This window comes from Dama dama, chromosome 19 (genome assembly GCF_033118175.1).
Source record: "Dama dama isolate Ldn47 chromosome 19, ASM3311817v1, whole genome shotgun sequence".
Classification (NCBI taxonomy): Eukaryota; Metazoa; Chordata; class Mammalia; order Artiodactyla; family Cervidae; genus Dama; species Dama dama.
This window is the reverse complement of record NC_083699.1, coordinates 48,643,732-48,661,798: the sequence shown is the minus strand read 5'-3', so window position 1 is coordinate 48,661,798 and position 18,067 is coordinate 48,643,732. Positions and strand designations below refer to the sequence as shown.

Below are 18,067 nucleotides of genomic sequence, written 5' to 3'. Positions count from 1 at the left end.
TTTCTTGGGCTCCAAAATCACTGCAGATGGTGACTGCAGCCATTAAATTAAAAGATGCTTGCTCCTTGGAAGAAACACTGTAACAAACTTAGTATATTAAAAAGTAGAGACATTACTTTGCCAACAAAGGTTCATCTAGTCAAAGCTATGGTTTTTCTAGTAGTCATGTATGGATGTGAGAGTTGGACTGTAAAGAAAGCTGAGTGCCGAAGTATTGACGCTTTTGAACTGTGGTGTTGGAGAAGACTCTTGAGAGCCCCTGGGACAGCAAGGAGATCAAATCAGTCAATCTTAAAGGAAATCAGTCCTGAATAGTCATTGGATGGACTGATGCTGAAGCTGAAACTCCAATACTTTGGCCACCTGATGGTAAGAACTGACTCATTGGAAAAGACCCTGATGCTGGGAAAGGTTGAAGGTGGGAGGAGAAGGGGACGACAGAGGATGAGATGGTTAGATGATACTACCAACTTGATGGACATGAGTTTGAGCAAGCTCCAGGAGCTGGTGATGAACAGGGAGGCCTGGTGTGCTGCAGTCCATGGGGTCATGAAGAGTCGGACACAACTGAACGACTGAACCCAAATGAACTGAACTCATAGTTCATACTTTGAGATCCACTGCAGTAGAGGCAAATGGGGACCATGTGATCTAATGTAGATAAAGGGAGGCAGTACGGATGGAGGAGGCTGAGGGGCACAGAGGGTATAAGAAAGGTTTATATTCCTTGTCTTCACAGTGAGCAGAAGTCTGCAATGGCTCCCTGCAAAGGATTAGCTGTTGTACTTCAGATTCTTTTCCCATACAGGTTATTACAGTATTGAGTAAACAATCATTTGATTGTCCCCCTCCTTCACCACCTCTAGGACAAAGACCATGTTTGTTAGTTTCTTGTGCTCCCAGTAGAGTGCCTGCCAGAGTTGGTGTTAAATATGCATTGAACATTCTAAGTACCCAACAAATACTTCAATGTTCAGTCACTAGATTTAGTACCTCGATAAGCGTCAGAAGGCACTCTCAAGTGCGCTTACACCTTGGAAGCAAAAACACTAGGTAGCCCCTCCCCATGCAGCAGTAGCGGTCTGGTCATTCTGCATGCACCCTCTTGCTCCTGTTTCCCTCCTCTCTGAGTCATTTCTTAGTACCCAATTCTTACACCTTCATTCTCCCTTGAGTTTAGACTTACCTTCAGTATCTGTTTCTTTCTCTGTGCTGTGCTCAGTCATTCAGTTGTGTCTGACTCTCTGAGACCCCATGGACTGCAGCCCGCCAGGCTCTTCTGTCCATGGGACTCTCTAGGCAAGAATACTGGAGTGGATTGTTGTTTCCTTCTCCAGGACACTAATAACTTCTGCATCTATGCTTCTGACCTGAGTAGCTGAAAGCCACACCCAGATCAGTGCCTGCCCTCCCTGAAGCTGACCTGCTCATTCCTGAGCTCAGCAGACACTAATCTGCTCATTTTCACCACCATGGCTCCTGGGCCATGGTGCAAGGCAGCCACACCAGGCACTGTCATTCCAGAACTGGAATTAAATGATGGTATGAAAACTATAAGACAGCAGGAGCAAACTGCAGAGGGAGGGGAGTTTCTGGTTTCTGAAAAATTAGTGAGAGCTGCTGGTTCCCTCTTTTCAAACCCATCCTTGAAAAAGATGGCCGGGTAAGACTCCCCTCGGGAGGGGAGTTTCTGGTTTCTGACAAATTAGTGAGAGCTACTGGTTCCCTCTTTTCAAACCCATCCTTGAAAAAGATGGCCGGGTAAGACTCCCCTCACCACCACCCCCAGTTAACAATACCACCACAGAGATATGCATATGTACCTGAGGAAACCAAGTTGTTTTGAAATGGTAATGGGGAAACAGGAGGAGGAATGATCACAGCCTAGGGTTGGAGGGCAGCTATGAGAGGGTAAGTTAGAACAAAAAGGAGGGGAAAAAACCCATCTGTGGAGACCAGGCGTGGGGCACACTGCTGGTGTCAGGGTTGTGGGGCAAAATCCCAGAGTGGCAAAGCCACTGACTCACCTCAATCAGACTGAGGACCAATTTGCCTCAGATATTTCATTTCTTCATTTTTCTTTCCATGATGCTTATCCCTAAGGATCATTTAACACCTATTCAGACTTACTGGCTCTCTCTTTACTCCTTTGTCAAACCTATTTTAAGAAATGTAGATTCTACACATTTACTTAGTAACAAGCATTAAGCTTCACAACTAACCAATATCATTTTAGAGCAGTGGCATAACCTGTTTTATCTGACTTCTATTAAAGATTCAAGGCTCTGGCAAACTGTGCTGAGGCGTGAGGCATTTGCTCTATTCTTCGCAGCTACCCCACTTACAACAAATTTTCATATTCTCAGCCAAATACATCAGAGCTGTCACTATATACACACTAATGAACACCCATGTGTGTAAGCACATGTGAAATTTCTTCCTATCAACCTGTAGCCTTCTTGACTGATTTTCAAACAAGACGATGTTAGAACATTGAGTCCCTAATGTTTCTGCTGAAATTGAAAAATTGGCTGTTAGTGGCACTGGATGTTGAAATGGCATTAAATCTAAGATATACCAAGGTCTATAGGCAGAACAAAACATTTCTATACATACAAAATGAGAATGGTATTGGTCATCTACCAGAATATCAGATGGTGTATTTGAACTTCTATCTCCAAATATGTCCAGTTTATTTTAAACATTAAAGAATGAACTTCTGATGGACCACTAACAAGCTGATTTAAATAAACCTCTCCATTTCAGCATATCTACCAGAGATGTGTGGACAAAAGACTTGTTTATGTAATGATACCTACTGAAAGTGAAATTTGCTCAGTTGTGTCCAACTGTTTGTGACTCCAAGGACTGCACAGTCCATGGAATTCTCCAGGCCAGAATACTGGAGTGCGTAGCTGTTCCCTTCTACAGGGAATCTTCCCAACCCAAGGATCGAATCTAGGTCTCCTGCATTGCAGGCAGATTGTTTACCAGCTGAGCCACCAGGGAAGCAATGACACCTACTAAATAAGCTATATTCTATGAATATACAAAAAGGGAGTGTAAACAGATAATGTATGTGGTGTGGATGGCTTTATCTTCAGTACATTGTGCAAATAATATTGGATTTACTAAACTCCATGAAGTAATCTATTGTACATAGTTTTAGTACTTATATGAAATACCTAAAACATTAAAAAAATCTAAATATTATCATTAAAATTTCCTGCAAAGATCTAGACTCAGCAAGTAGATTAAACAGGCAACATTCAGTCCATTTCATGGTGCTTAGCTCCAGCCCCCAGGGCAGGATGGCTCTGCGTACACATGAAGGCATGTCCCAGGTCCGTTCTCTCAAACTACAGTCAGGTTATGAGGAAGAATCACATTCCACGATAACAGTCACAATGCACTTGTGTGGTCCTTGAACGCACAGAGTGGTCCTGCAATGAGACTCCTGGCTCACAACACGAAACTAATGGGACAGGAATCATCCTCAGACAGCTGCCCTGAACTGTTTTAGTCCACTCTCTTTTGTCAGGGAATGTTTAACAGGAGGATTCCTACATGCTGTTTCTCATAAATCCTCTGTTTCTTATCAGTTTCTGTTGCCAGAAACCAGTGGAACAGCACACCGCTCTCAGGACTGAGGTCATAGGATGAGACAGGTTTGAATCTCCTTCAGTAAACATTATCCTTATGACAAAACTGCTTAGTCTCCATCCTCTTTCTTGAGATATGGATTGTCTCCTGACCTTGTGACCATTATTAATCCCTTGTTAATGGTTGCTGTAGCGTTTGGTTTTCTGATCTTTATCAGTGTCAAAAGAAATTTCTTGTACAACAGCCTATATATACTCACAGAAAGATCATTAAAGCACCTTTGCTCCATCAGAGCTTGGGTCCCCGTGTCTTTTGTTTCTTTCTCTTTCTCTCTTTCACTTTCTTATCATTGACTCCGGACTGCCAGGTTCCGGTCCATTAAAGGACCGCAACACTCTTTCTGCTTAACTATTTGAGGAGGGTTATTCCCTAAAGCTTTACATAACACCTGTCCTCAATCTTTAAGTAGAACAATATTACTCCAGTTAAAAGTAAAAATCGAATTATATTTCACAATAATCACCTCATTGTCCCCATATAAAGTGTATGGATGTGTCTGTACTCCTCAAAGTGTCAGTCGCTCAGTCCTGTCCGACCCTTTGCAATCCCACGGACAGTAACCCATCAGGCTTCTCTGTTCATGGGAGTCTCTAGGCAAGAATACTGGAGTGAGTAGCCATTCCCTTCTCCAGGGGATCTTCCTGACCCATGGATTGAACCCAGGTCTCTTGTATTGCCTGCAGATTCTTTCACCATCTGAGGTTTGTACTCCTAACCTGGTTTAAAAAAATTGACAGTGTTAAAGTAAAGACAAGATGCAGATTAGTTTCCATTTTTATTAAAGCTTTGTTTTTTCTAGGTAATATATTACACTTAAATACCATAAATAAAGATTAGTTCTTAAATCTACTTTATTAAAAATGTAAACAAAAAGAAAATAATTCACCACTCCCTCCCCAACCCTGACTAAATGTATCAAAAAAAGGTCATCCTTTCAGGTAAGTTCCTTCTTCAGAACAAGTAACACAGACTTCATTAAAATATATTAGTCCTCTTGGGCTGCAAGGACATGGCACAGATGACAGGTGCCAACTATGAAACAGGTCTGTGGGGCTGTGACTGAAGTCTGCCTCATCCTGCCAAGACCACTCAAATGCCTTCTTCTCTCTCCATTCAGCGTCCAAGGACAAGGACAGTGCTAAGGCACTGAGCCAGGACCCTGCGATGAGCGTGACGGGTGTGTGAGCTGACATGCTCCAGGAAGGAGGTCAGAGCCAGCAGTGACCGAGCGAGTCTGCTCGGTATCAGTCACGGAATATTAGAGCTGGAAAGACTCTGAGAAAGCACACGGCCATTTTACAGATGGCCTCAATCAGCGAGTCTTCTAATATTGAAGAGAATATTGATAAAATTTTGTGGAATACTTATTTATGTATCTTCCTAAAACTATTTAAACTTCATTAATTTATGTTTCACTTTCAAATACTGATAAATTCTTAGCCAACATATTAGGCTGAAACTAACTTTAAGCATAATTTATAACATTTTTAGAAAAAGATGTTTTTCAGGAGAATACAGAGAGATCTATATTAAGACTACCTAACTGCTTGCCAGTTTCTTTAAAGCTGTCAGCTCAAGTCTAACGACATGGCTTTTGCTTCCTTCCTGTAAATTCTGTTCTTGAAAACCTGAGCTAAATTCACTTGTTAATTTTGACATTGGGACCTTAATACTATCAAAATGAACTTAAGTCTGAAATGAAAACTGAGGTAGTCAGTTTTTATAAGCACTTGGCCCCTTCTAAATCAGAAAGGGACTTCAGTCTGCTATCCTCAAATTAGCTACTGCCATTCCCCTTCCCTGCCCCACCTCCCTCCCACCATGGTTGCAGTCTCTCAGTGAACTGGTTTTGTGAACACAAAGGGAATCACCTGTCACAGGATCCTGACATTTAGGTCATTTCAAGTTCTTCAGTTCAAAGCTGAATTACAGTCCAATAATTCTGCATTAAAATTTCAGACTTAAAAAATTTTTGTTTTTAGAATATTGTTTTAGAATTTTATCATCTACTAAGTGACTAAACTATGCATCTTAACATTTCTTATAGGTTCAGTGGCCTTCTAAATCTTCACTGAGTATACTATGCAGAATCAGTGACAAGCAACCATTTTCAAAACTTGCTGAGGAGGAAGGAAGACACCAGCAGTTAGTTACCCTCAAAAATTCAAGATTTTTTAACATTATACTTAATCAAGTTCTACATTTGTGCAGAGGAAACACTGGGCTACCAGATACCAAGCTTAACAAATATAGATAGAAAAAATGTCATCTATAATATTTTCTTCAGAAATTCATTAGTGCAAATATAATTATATCAATAAAAAATAAAGCAAAAATATATTTCAAGTATAAAAAGCACCATGCTCAGAAACAATACTACCTAAATGGGATTACTGCACAACAGTCAAAATATAATTGAACCTATCACTGTGAGTCTCAAATATATTATTAATCCGTATTATTTTTGGTAAAATTCTTTATATAACTTTGCAATGGTTCATAATCACATTAGGTATATATGCTTAGATTTATAACCTTCTTTAAAAATATACTCTACATTTTTCTGATCTGCATGATTTAAAGTATGCAGGACAAAGGCAGAAACACCGTTATCATTAGCTTTTCTTCAGCTGAGGTTGGCTATGCTAGAGACTCCCAGCATTTCACAATGACAAAAACCTCCAATTTAAAATTGTAGGCAGATAATTATTTTAAATGTATGCACTTAAAAAAAAAAGAGGTGACTTTCCTTTATGTTGGAGTTGCTGTTTGACTCCAGTGCCAAATAGTAGGTTGGAATTATTTCTTAGTAATTATGCTGTTTGTTCACTTAGCACAATTTCTTAAACTGAATGCTCAATAACTGTATGCTGAATTAAAGGGCCAACCAGTTAATGAATTAATGTCTGTTCAAGGACTATGTTTATAATGCCACAGGACTTCATAGTTTTAGAGCTCATGAAGTTTTGGTTTTTTTTTAGAAAAACTGGACATCATTCATTATTAAAGAATTTCACATTGGGATTACTAAGTAGGGCTGGGCAGCTCTGGTATCACAGCAGAATTGCTTCTGGGAACCAGAATCAATGGGTGACATAAAGAGTGTCAAATACAAGAGGGAAAAGATATTACAAAGGCAATCTTCTGATTTCTATGGACTAAGTCATTCACTGTGTGGTAAAGTGGACCCTATTGGATAGGCTCTACACCAAACCTACACTTTACCGTTAGTAAGCAATTCAGACCATCTTGTTTTGACTTATATCTTTTCTTCTTATACATAAAATAATTTTCAGATAGTAGAAATTCTTCTGTAACAGTTTTTAAGCCGACCTGAAAATAACTGCATACCTGTCTATACCAGAATTTCTTTTTATCTTCATTTCTCACAAAGGAAAGTTCTATTCTTGTTGGATAGCAGTTGTCATAACTATTATCTGAAAAACATACAATTAGGTTTTCTTCAATTTGCATGTCTTCAATGATTCACAGGGCAGAATATTCTTCTCCCTCTGCTTCCCAGTTTTTCAAGTCAATATTAAACGAATGGAGAATAAAACTGGAAGCTACTCTCTGAAGATCAGTGAGTATGGATACAGCTAGAAGAGGGCTACCAACACATAATGGTTCAGCAGAAAACTGCCACACAGCTGGTTTGAAAAAGGTTAAATCATAAGATTTAGCAAAACAAAAATTTAAAAACAAAACCCATTAGAACAATGATTTAGGTATATGATGTACAATCATTAAATTTAAAATAGGTATAATATTTGATGTAGAAATCAAATTATTTTCTGTAAGTCAAAGGACAATTTATACTTTTGAGGACAGGGTCCACAACTTATAATCTTGCAACGATTAGCTGTTCTTTAAATTATTGCAGCAGAGATGAACTTTCCAACTGTTTTAGGTTAACGGAAATGCTGAGGTATGTAATCACTGAAATCTTCACCTTTTATCCCACTTTCAAAGGAAAATTTCAAGAAGGTTATGTATCCTGAAATGTAAAGAGACTTGGAGACTTGGAAATCCTTCTCCTCCAAACTTTGAGGCTGCTGGGTTGCTGATGAGGAGTGACTGCTGTGAAGCTCTGCTTCAGGATCTGATTGTGGTCAACACTTCCAAGCCAAAGTCAGGAATGCCACTTCCACCGTCCACATAGGCTGGCACTCGCCCAGATTTTGTGCTTTGTTCAGAGGAACATGACACAAAGGAATGTCTTTAGAATTCACTTTTCCATTCCTAATGCCATACGCACAGAAGAAATCCAGCCAGCAGAGGAAATAGATTGCCTAGCAGAAGCCAGAGGGTGACCACCAGGCTAGAGGAACGGGAACAGAGATCTAGGGTTGAAAATAAAAAATTGATTTTCCATAGACATTTTTGGAAAAAACTATTGACAAATAGTTTTTTGTCAATATTGACAAAATATTGACAAATGAATAGAGTTAATTACTAAAAGGTGAAGAAGGACCACCTCTGAGAGCAGAATCAAGAGTGACTTCCTGAAACAGGGATATGCAGTCTTTTATGTTTATAGAAAAGGAACAAAATATTTATGCAGGAGAAAAGATATGCCTACCCCATCAAGGTTCAAAAACAGCACCCAAGAAACAACAAAGGTGTCTCAGGGTAGTAGTATCCTGGTAAAGCTAAAGATGCTACACAGGAAAGTAAATTAAATTCTTGGCTACTCTAACATGGGATGCAGGACTCTCTTCCAGTCTCCCTTGTCCCTTCTAAGTAGGGTGACCACAAAATTTATCATTCCATATCAGGACATTTTGAACTAAGTGTTGAAATAAATTTCTAGTCTCAAGATGGAAACTAAACTTAGATAACTCATCAAACTAAAACTTAGATAACTTTCATATTTGTGTAAATGCTCCACTTGACCAGAACCACAGCATATCCAATCAGCCAATCTGCAACCACCAAGTCAACTCTGGGCTCTATACTTGTTTCCTTGATTTTTCTAAATAAGGTTAGATACTAACGTCAGCCCATCAACCTAAGCTGAGTATTTCTTCCTTATTTCCTGCTTATAGACCTTTTCCTTTATTTTACAGTTCTTTGGATTCCTTAGAGACTACCTATGTTAAATAGAATTTGCTTTGATCAACTAAATTGTTCTCTTTGATTATTTTAATGCAATCATAAATAATAATAATCATACCTGGACCATCCCAGGCAAAACAGGACATATGTTTCCTAATCTCTAAATATCTACCCATCTATCCATATCACCCCAGGCTTAATTTGGAAACAGTAGAAGATTCTATAGTTTTTTGGCAGTAGGAGTATATTTTAATTTATATAAGTTGTTCTAATAAGTAAAACTATTTTTCCCTAACAATTCTCAGAATGGAGAACAATTTTGAGCAGTCAAGAGACCAGGCCAATCTGACTTTATTTTAGGATGAGTTGTCATTTCTACCATTTTGACCAATAAATAACCAACCAAGCTTCTAGTCCGACGTTCTTAAAAAGAGAAAAAAGGACTGGTCATACAACTAATAAAATGATAATGTTAAGGTACTACAGCTGTTTTTCTAAGAACTATACAGTGTAAATTAAGCATTTTAAAAAATTATTTCATTGTATATAATTCAGGTAAACCATGGGGAATTTATATTCTTTCCCAATGGAGCCAGCTGACAATTGTTAAATCTTAGAAAAATCAATCCTTCTCAAAGTGCGGCATTTGGATCAACAACATCAGTCTCACATGGGAACTTGTTAAAAATGCAAATTCTCAGACTCCAACCCAAATCTTCTGAATCAGAAACTCAGGGGTAAGTCCTAGCAATCTGTGTTTTAATATGATTTTGATGCATGCTAAAGTTTACATCTTATGCAAGTCTGAACTTCTGACCTGGAGCTACACTGTCCAATATGTCCGATAGCTATATGTGCTATTTAAATTTATTTTAAAGTAACTTTTACTGTTCTTTTTTCTTTCTGCAATAAACAAGCTTTTTTTGGGGGGGGCGCCCATGGACTATCATTTGCTGATTTTTTAATATATATATGTAATTTTATTTATTTATATGTTGTGCTGAGTCTTTGTTGCTGCATGAGCTTTTCTCTAGTTGCGGTGAGTAGAGGCTACTCTCTATTACAGTTGTGATGCATGGGCTTCTCATTGTAGTGGTTTCTCTTGTGGTGAAGCACAGGCTCTAGGGTACAGGCTCAGGAGTTGCAGGACATGGGCTTAGTTGCTCTGCGGCATGTGGCATCTTCCTGGACCTGTGTCCCCTGCACTTGCAGGCAGATTATTTACCAAAGAGCCACCAAGGAAGCCTGCTGATTTTTTTTTAATTGGCATATAATTGCTTTACAACATTGTGTTGGTCTCTGCTATACAACAATGTGAATCGGCTGTATGTATACATACATTGCCTCCCTCTCAAGTCTCCTTCCCCTCCCATCCCACCCTTGTAGGTCATCACTGAGCACCAAGCTGAGCTCCCTGTGCTATCCAGCAGCTTCCAAGTAGTATATACGGAAGTATATCTATTTTATACACAGTACCGTATATATGTCAATGCTACTCTCTCAACCTGTCCCACCCTCTCTTTCCCCTCCATGTGCACAAGTCCGTTCTCTACCTTAGCATCTCTATTCCTGCCCTGCAAATAGGCATTTCTTTTTCAATGACATATTTTAGGTGAAATGCAATAAAAAGTAGCCTCTAAATACTAGCAAATATTCATTAGGCAATATACAATATACAATAAAGACATAACTTTGAGCTATGGCTACACAGTCTGTGAATGTGATTATTTTGCCTCTTTGATGGCAAAATCAGTCAGATAAAGTCAGGTTAGAAGGCACTTTGTCAACCCATGTTAAATGTAACCAGTTTGACTTTATTGTTTTAAATCCTACTGATTAAATAGCATTTTTTAGTTTTTAAAATATTCAAATGTCAGGGTGAAAAAAACAGTATAAGAGGAAATATAATTAAAACTTGGTCTTACATCATATTCTTCCCATCAACCCCAACCCTGTTTTAATCTTTGATGGTTACTGCAGATGGGATGGAGAGGGAAGTGGGAGGAGGGTTCAGGATGCAGAACACATGTACACCCGTGGCTGATTCATGTCAATGTATGGTAAAAACCACTACAATACTGTAAAGTAATTAGCCTCCAATTAAATAAATAAGTTAATTTTTTTAAGTGTAAGTTTAAAGTACTATTTCCTAATTTAGATAAAATGCTCCTGCTATTCAAGGTGATAATTTAACCTGTATTAAGTTTCACCTTCGTTTCTTCCCATAGTCTGTCTGAGGCCCTGTATAAGCAAACCTCAATTCATGTTCCATTTACTTTCCACATTATCACTTGGCTTCCTATTAAGATGGAAATACTAGCACCCCTATGCTTTTTTATTCATTTTCTAGCTTTCATGAGATGGACTACTCTTTTTCATTTCCAAAGCATGTGTATATTTATGTGTATGTGTTTATTTAAAATTTTTACCATGCCTATGTTTCTCTTGATCAAATTTTTAGAATTTTTACTATATTACTGGTGCTTTAAAAAACTTGGTTTTGGATTTGTTGATCATCTCATTGTGTCCTTGTTGGTTTTCATAGCATTCTTCACTTTGATGGTAGCAATTAGGATTTTTTTTTGTCTTCTATTTACTATAAAACCTCTCCTTCCTTCCTGATCAATTGTCTTTCTTTGGTTGGTTTACACAGGTGTTTCTCATTCTGCTGGTGACTTAAAAAAAATTTTTTTAAACTACTTTTTATTGGAGTATAGTTGCTTTACAATAATATGTCACTTTCCACTGTACAGCAAAGTGAATAAGTTAGATGTGTATATACACATAGCCATCAGCTATATGTGCTATCTAAATTAACCAAAATCAAACAAAATATTTAGTTCCTAAATATTTAGGAACAAAATATTTAGTTCAGTCACACTAGCCACATTTCACATGTTTAATAGTCACATGTGACTAGTGACTGTTGTATGGGGCAGTACAGATTATAGAACAACTCCATCACCCCAGAAAGATGTAGTGGATTAACTCTGGCCTAGAGCATTAGATACAGTGGTCTTGGTTGGAATAAGGATAAGACCCTGGAGTTTCTAAAAACACAGACATATCCTTTAATTTCCTCATTCTCAATTTGATCCAAAGGAAATAGGAGGAGAAATGAAGTAGCTATTGTTTATCTGCTGTTGGTACTAAAATTTAACAAGCTAAAACATTAAAACCATTAAAACATTAATGGTGGCTCTGGAACATTTGTCAAAAACACTGCACTTTCTGTGACAGTACTTTTTACAAAGGAAAGATACAAAGAGGGTGTTTCAAAATGAATGAGATGATCCGATTTGGGTTTTGATCTGCACCTTATTAGTTGTAACAGTGAATGGATCACTTAATCTCTTTATACCTTAGTTTTCTCACCTGTAAAATGATAATTCCTACCTCATTAGGTTTTGTGATGATTAGATACATGGATATAGACATAGAGCACTCAGCAAAGGGTCCAGCATTTAATAAATGGAAACAAAACAACCTCTACAATCTGAAGAGATCAGGAAGAATTTAGAACTAAATTGAGGTTTGATAGAAAACAACAAAATTCTGTAAAGCAACTATCCTTCAATTAAAAAATAAATTAAAAAAAAAAAAGAAGTTAGAACTAAATCTTTCATATTCACTAATGCAAACTATACCTAAAAGGCATCTATTCTTATAATATTTTATACATTTTTCAAAATTGTGGTATTGATTTAGAGGTAACAATCCTTTTCTGAGCATGCTTCCTTACAGAACTGGTTAACGGGAAGAAACCACAACATAGTACCACAGAAAATACAACACAGCACCATAAGTATAACTAGAGTCTTAGAGAATCATGAAATCTAGGGGTAGTCTTGGGCACCCCTAACACAAGTATTCATACCCCCAAACTCACCCTCCACTAGCAGCCCATGTCTTGATAAAGCTCTCGGAACATGGGAAAGAAAAAAGATTAAATTTTAGAGATGAAGAAACTTTGAGCTGTAAAGTGAATGTAGCCCTCTGTTTAAAACCAAACTACAAAACAAACAAAGGACTATATAATTTCATTTAAAAAATACCTCCAGCTGAGAAAATGAAACATGGCCTATTTCAAAATATCAAAGTGTCATAAAATCTCATAAATCATTTAATAAAACATGACAGACCATAAGTCAAAGCTTTCATTGAGAGTTCACGAATTCTGCTTCTATAACTCTTAGAAACAGGTCATCAGCCTTAGTTTGCACATCTTCATTAATAGGGAAGGTACTCTTCTCAAGACAGTTCCTTCTATTCCTCTCCTGGTTCTAAACGATTTTACTGAATCTGTCTCCCTACAACTTCGTTTTATTGGTCTCAATTCTACTCTCCAGAGTCTCACAGAATGTGTAAAATATCCTTCAGTGAAAACCACTGTCTTGGCCAGCCTGTCTTTCTATCTCACTGTGTATATTTGCATCTTCTTGCACCTATCTCTTCTTTGTGGACATGTCAATCCCTTCTTAGAACATTGTCCAGTGTCTTTCCCATTCTTTCATCTCACCTAGTTATAATACAACTAAAACGTATTTAACTGCTTTTTTGTATTCAATGAACAGAATTTTTACTCTTAATTTCAAAATGAATGGCTGAAACGTTAACTTTTTATAATTGTTAGGGAATTTTTTGTACCAGTCAGAGGTTCTCTGCATACAAAGTTTCCTCACTCTCGCTCTTACTGAAGTAAGGTGTCAAGTCTACCTACCTTTGATTTCTAACAATGAAGGGAAGGAGATCTTCCCATAAAACTGCAATTAGAAGAGAAGATGCACAACCTGTTTTAGAGCTTCCTTCTGGGGAATTTTCAACATCTTCCAAGAAAAGTCCCTCTCTTTACTCCAACCACAGAGACTACTCACCCAGGGGTAGTGCTCGAGTCAGGTTAACAGCTGGAGGATCTGTTTCTGGAGGACAGAGCTCACAGAAGTCCCAACATGATGGGCAGAGCAGGTTTCCATCGTGAATCCAGCCATTCATCTGAATACTCACGGGGAGGACCTGCCCGGCCCGACTACACAAATATGAAGTATCCTGAACCCAAACCTTCAGACCTTCTGGAGAACAAGAAACCTTCAAAAGGTTGGAAAAAAAAAAATCAGATCAGCAAGATTCTAGTATGTGAGCCTTCTTTAACTGTAGGAAAATACAGTAGAATTTACTGAAAATGTTGGCTATAAAAGACAGTTTGGGATGTGGGCATATTTTAATCTCATATAAAGAGGGTTAACTTATTCATGTTCTAAAAGGATTTCACTCTGTGGTAGCAGTTCTTCAACTTTGAGTCCAGTACCTGTTAAAATATCTAATGAAAGCTATGGACACTTTTCCTGAAAAACACAAGGTAATATACAGCTTTACATACAATGCAGATTCACAGACCCTGGAAGCCAAGTCATCAGTAATAACATTTCTGTAGATTCTAGTATCCTCCTATAATTCAGTTTAGATCTCTATCAAAGAGCCAAGAATCATGTTACTCTTTCTACGAGTTACTAAATTTTGTAAATCAAATTATTAGTTTTTATAAATAATATATGCTCACTGTAAAAAAAAAAAGTGTACAGTATAGAAATAACAGAGTAAAAGTTTGTTATTTTTATCCCTACCCCAGATCCTCTGCTCAAAGATGAAAATGGTCACAGTTATTTAATACAACTGGTAACATCTTCAAAGGCAGGATTCATATCTCAAATACAAGGGGTAACTAATGAAATTAATTTTAAAAGGCAAACATATTAAAACTAACTTTAAAAAATTTTAAATGACTATTTTCTTCAAAGTTGTTTTCTAAAAAGACTTCACATTATGCTACTTCATCTTAAATATTTCTGAAATTTTTCTCCCAGAACTATCTTCAAAGCAAGTGCATATTCTGAATATGTTAGATGGTGGCAAATTTTTACTTTGTAAGTATATATAACTTCTGCAAATATCCAAAACTGGCCCAGTCCAAGTCTGGTAAATTGGTAAACAGTTGGTAAACAACTGACTAAACTGATTAAGACTAGGACAACATAGGTATGATGCAAAATACAGAAACTGACTTCTTAGATGGTTATTAATATATTTCTAAAAGAAGTTTAAAAAGGAGCTCCAAAGGTATATTTCAATGATGGAGTCATTTTAAAATAACTCTGTCATCAATTAAATTTAAATATAATATTCATTTGGAAATTTAAGATATAATAAGCTATCAAGAAAATAAACAATAAAGTGTAAACTCTTATAAGTCTGTCATTCAATGACCCACACCTAGAAAGCATCACCACAGCTACAATGCAATGTAACCATTCTTTTAAGTGAGAACTTATTAGGCATTAAACTTGCTACTGAAAAGGATACCGCAGAAGGCCATGACATAGTGCCTGATCTCAAGCAGCTTTACCTGAGGAAAGAAGGGTATAAACATTTCCCCCCAAAATTAGTGTCAGACTCTTATTATTAAGAGTCAATAAATGATATAAAAAAAAAGAACAACAAAGATTGTAAAGTTTCACAGAAGAAAGAGCATTTATATTCTAAAGATGTGCATGGGGTTTGGCTCACAGTGAGGGAGAGATGCTGTGACCTGGTAGGCTGTGGCAGAGTTAAAGTGGGTGAGGAGGGTGACTGAATACAAGTGGAAGAAGATGGCAAGAATGTGGACAGATCAAATAACAAGCATATTAAGGACAATGAGAAACCAGATTCCTCACTGTTGGAAAGAAGAGTTAGAAATATGAGAAGGGAAAAAACGAAAATGATTATTTGGTGTTAAACTGGAATCAAAAATACTGGTGCAAACTCATGATTATATGCACACATATGAGTATATATAAAATTACATATACACATATATTTCCTAGCTCTGTTCACCGAGAAGGCCTGAGGAGCAGCTATATCCCAATAGCAATGAACAATATAGCTAGCACCCAGACTTTAGTTTCTAAATACCTCACTCTACTAAAAGAAATGAGAGTTCCTTGGAGAAATGACTGATTCCAGAGCTGGGGCAAAGAATGTGAAGACGAACCTAACATACCTTATGCTAGAAAGCAAGGAAATATTTTAAAAAGATAGGACAAGACAAAAGGACACAGGAACCAATCCAAAGGGCTTCATTTGGCTAAATCTGGGGCAACCTGAATATCCAAACAATGATACTAATGGTAAAAGCTATTGAATAAAATGCAATCCATGAGTCAATACAGACTTAAATGTATAAATTAATAAAATGAAAGTATAAGAAATATGTTACTGATATAGTACTTTCCCCTCAACCCAAACACTTACTAATTAAAAAGGGAATTAACTAAAAGAGAAAAACAGTTAACTTGACAGTGGAGATGCCTGGCAGATAGCAGCAAATTAACATGGCCAGAAAAGAGACAAATCAAGAGTGCACCACCAAAAGCACACAACCATCACTTCTGTAACATCACTGCTCAAAACATATTACGTGAATTTAAACATGAGGAGACATCGGACAAACCCAAATTGAGACATACCCTAGATAAGAACTGGTTTGTAATCTTTAAAAGTGTCAAGGTTATGAAAGTCAAGAAGACTGAGGAACTGTTCCAGATTGAAGGGAACCAGAGATGTGACAACTACTCAACAGTAGTTAAATTAGTCCAGATCCTATTACTGAAAGGACATTACTTGGACAATAGGCAAAACTTGAATGGGGTCCAAGAATTAGATCTATCAATGATAATTTCCTGATTTTTTTTTTTATAGTACTGTAGTCACATAGGAGGATGGAATACATTTTAAAGTATTTGGAATGAAGGGGCAGGCATCAGCAATTTGCATTTAAATGACTCATATTTTTGTACCATTCTTGCAACTTCTCTGTCAAAGTAAAAAAAAAAGAACAAAAAACAAAACAGCAATCCCTTTGTGGTGGTGGTGGTGTAGAGAGTACATTAAAATAGCCTGAAAAGGCCATCCTCCTATTATAGTTCACACTGTTCCAGCTTTAATCCCCTTTAACCTAATATTCTCACTTATGTGAATTTATTTCAAAAAATTGATTTTAATAAGGTAAAGCATGTAAATATACTTATAAAAGCATTTTTACATAGTGAAAAGTGAAAATTAACTCAATATCTAAAAGGAAAATGACTTCCCTAGTTATGATACTTTAAAATGATACAATCTTCTATAGCTATGAAGAATAGTTAAGTATTATTATTGGGAAAACTAGGCAAAGGTATTTTGGCCTATATAAAAAGCTCTAAGTAAAAACACTAAAACAAAACTATGTATTATGATTACAACTATATCAAAATTATGTATTTAAGTAATACATAAATCTTTAATAGAATGAATTTATCAGAAAATGGCTGCTGGATTATAGTTGTCAGATTGTAACTACAATGTGTTTATTTTAAATTATTTTTTGTAAGGTTTCAAAGATTATTTTATATGAATTGTATGTGGTGTGTGAATTATACCTCAATAAAGCAGTTACCAAAAAAGTTAATTTTAAAGCAACTTTAAAAATAATGTTAAATTGCCAGATATATTAGTCCACTTAGCTATTGTAGGTGAAATGGCACAATGAATTCTTATTTTTCAGTTTTCAGGATCACACTCTATTCCCTGACATCTATTAGTAGGGTATAGAATATTCATAGGTTGGATGCTCCTAATTTACAGAATGCCTGCATCTTAGTAAGTTCTATGATGGTATAGTCATTTAATATTAGACATGCAAATAATAAATCAAGAAAATAGTAGTTTGCCCTCTTTGTATTTCTAATTTCAAAGAAAAAAATATACTGAAAACCAGTAGTTGATTTATTAATTCTTAAATACATGCCTTCTTCAGATTTTATAAGATTATAGTCTTTTTCCACTACAAAGTAGTTTTTTAAGAGCAAAATTACATATTCCCTAATATTTCCTTAGGATATACGCCCAAAAGCAAAATTATTATAAAACATGTTGATATACAGTAACTGTGTAACTTTTAAACAAACAGAAAAAGACAAATTCTCTCCAAGAAATGACAATATTTTGACAAAACAAAAACATCCAAACTAATAGAATAAATAAGCTAAAGTAGTAAACAGAAGAAATAAAAGATATAAAATATATTTGAAAATATAAAAGCCATATAATGAGATACAACTATATAATATTTGGTATCATTATTAACAATCATATAGTTTACCTGATAGCATCCACTCCCCCAGTCCGGATAACTCAGCTTCCTTTCACACTTTTCCATGACAAATGCTGATTTCTGAATTAGACAAACTGAATGAGGCCCATACTTTTCAGCACCATAGTTTTTAAAAAGGTCTGAAGCAAACCAGAGAAGTTTTCTTTATTAAAAATTGAC

At 36.5% G+C, this 18,067-nt stretch overlaps 1 protein-coding gene across 3 annotated transcripts in view; it reads right to left on the bottom strand.

Annotated features, from left to right (window-relative positions):
• Positions 1 to 4,419: 4,419 nt before the first annotated feature.
• Positions 4,420 to 18,067, bottom strand: part of LMLN (leishmanolysin like peptidase) — a 49,562-nt gene continuing 35,914 nt past the window's right edge. For 2 of the 3 annotated variants that reach the window (XM_061166966.1, XM_061166967.1), the window contains 3 exons: positions 17,897 to 18,027; positions 13,596 to 13,806; positions 4,420 to 8,006 (listed from right to left, as the gene is read on the bottom strand). In XM_061166966.1, the coding sequence (XP_061022949.1) occupies positions 7,906 to 8,006; positions 13,596 to 13,806; positions 17,897 to 18,027 (443 nt within the window). In that variant the 3' untranslated portion in view covers positions 4,420 to 7,905. The remainder of the gene's footprint in view (positions 8,007 to 13,595; positions 13,807 to 17,896; positions 18,028 to 18,067) is intronic. The other variant, XR_009696984.1, reaches the window with a different exon arrangement.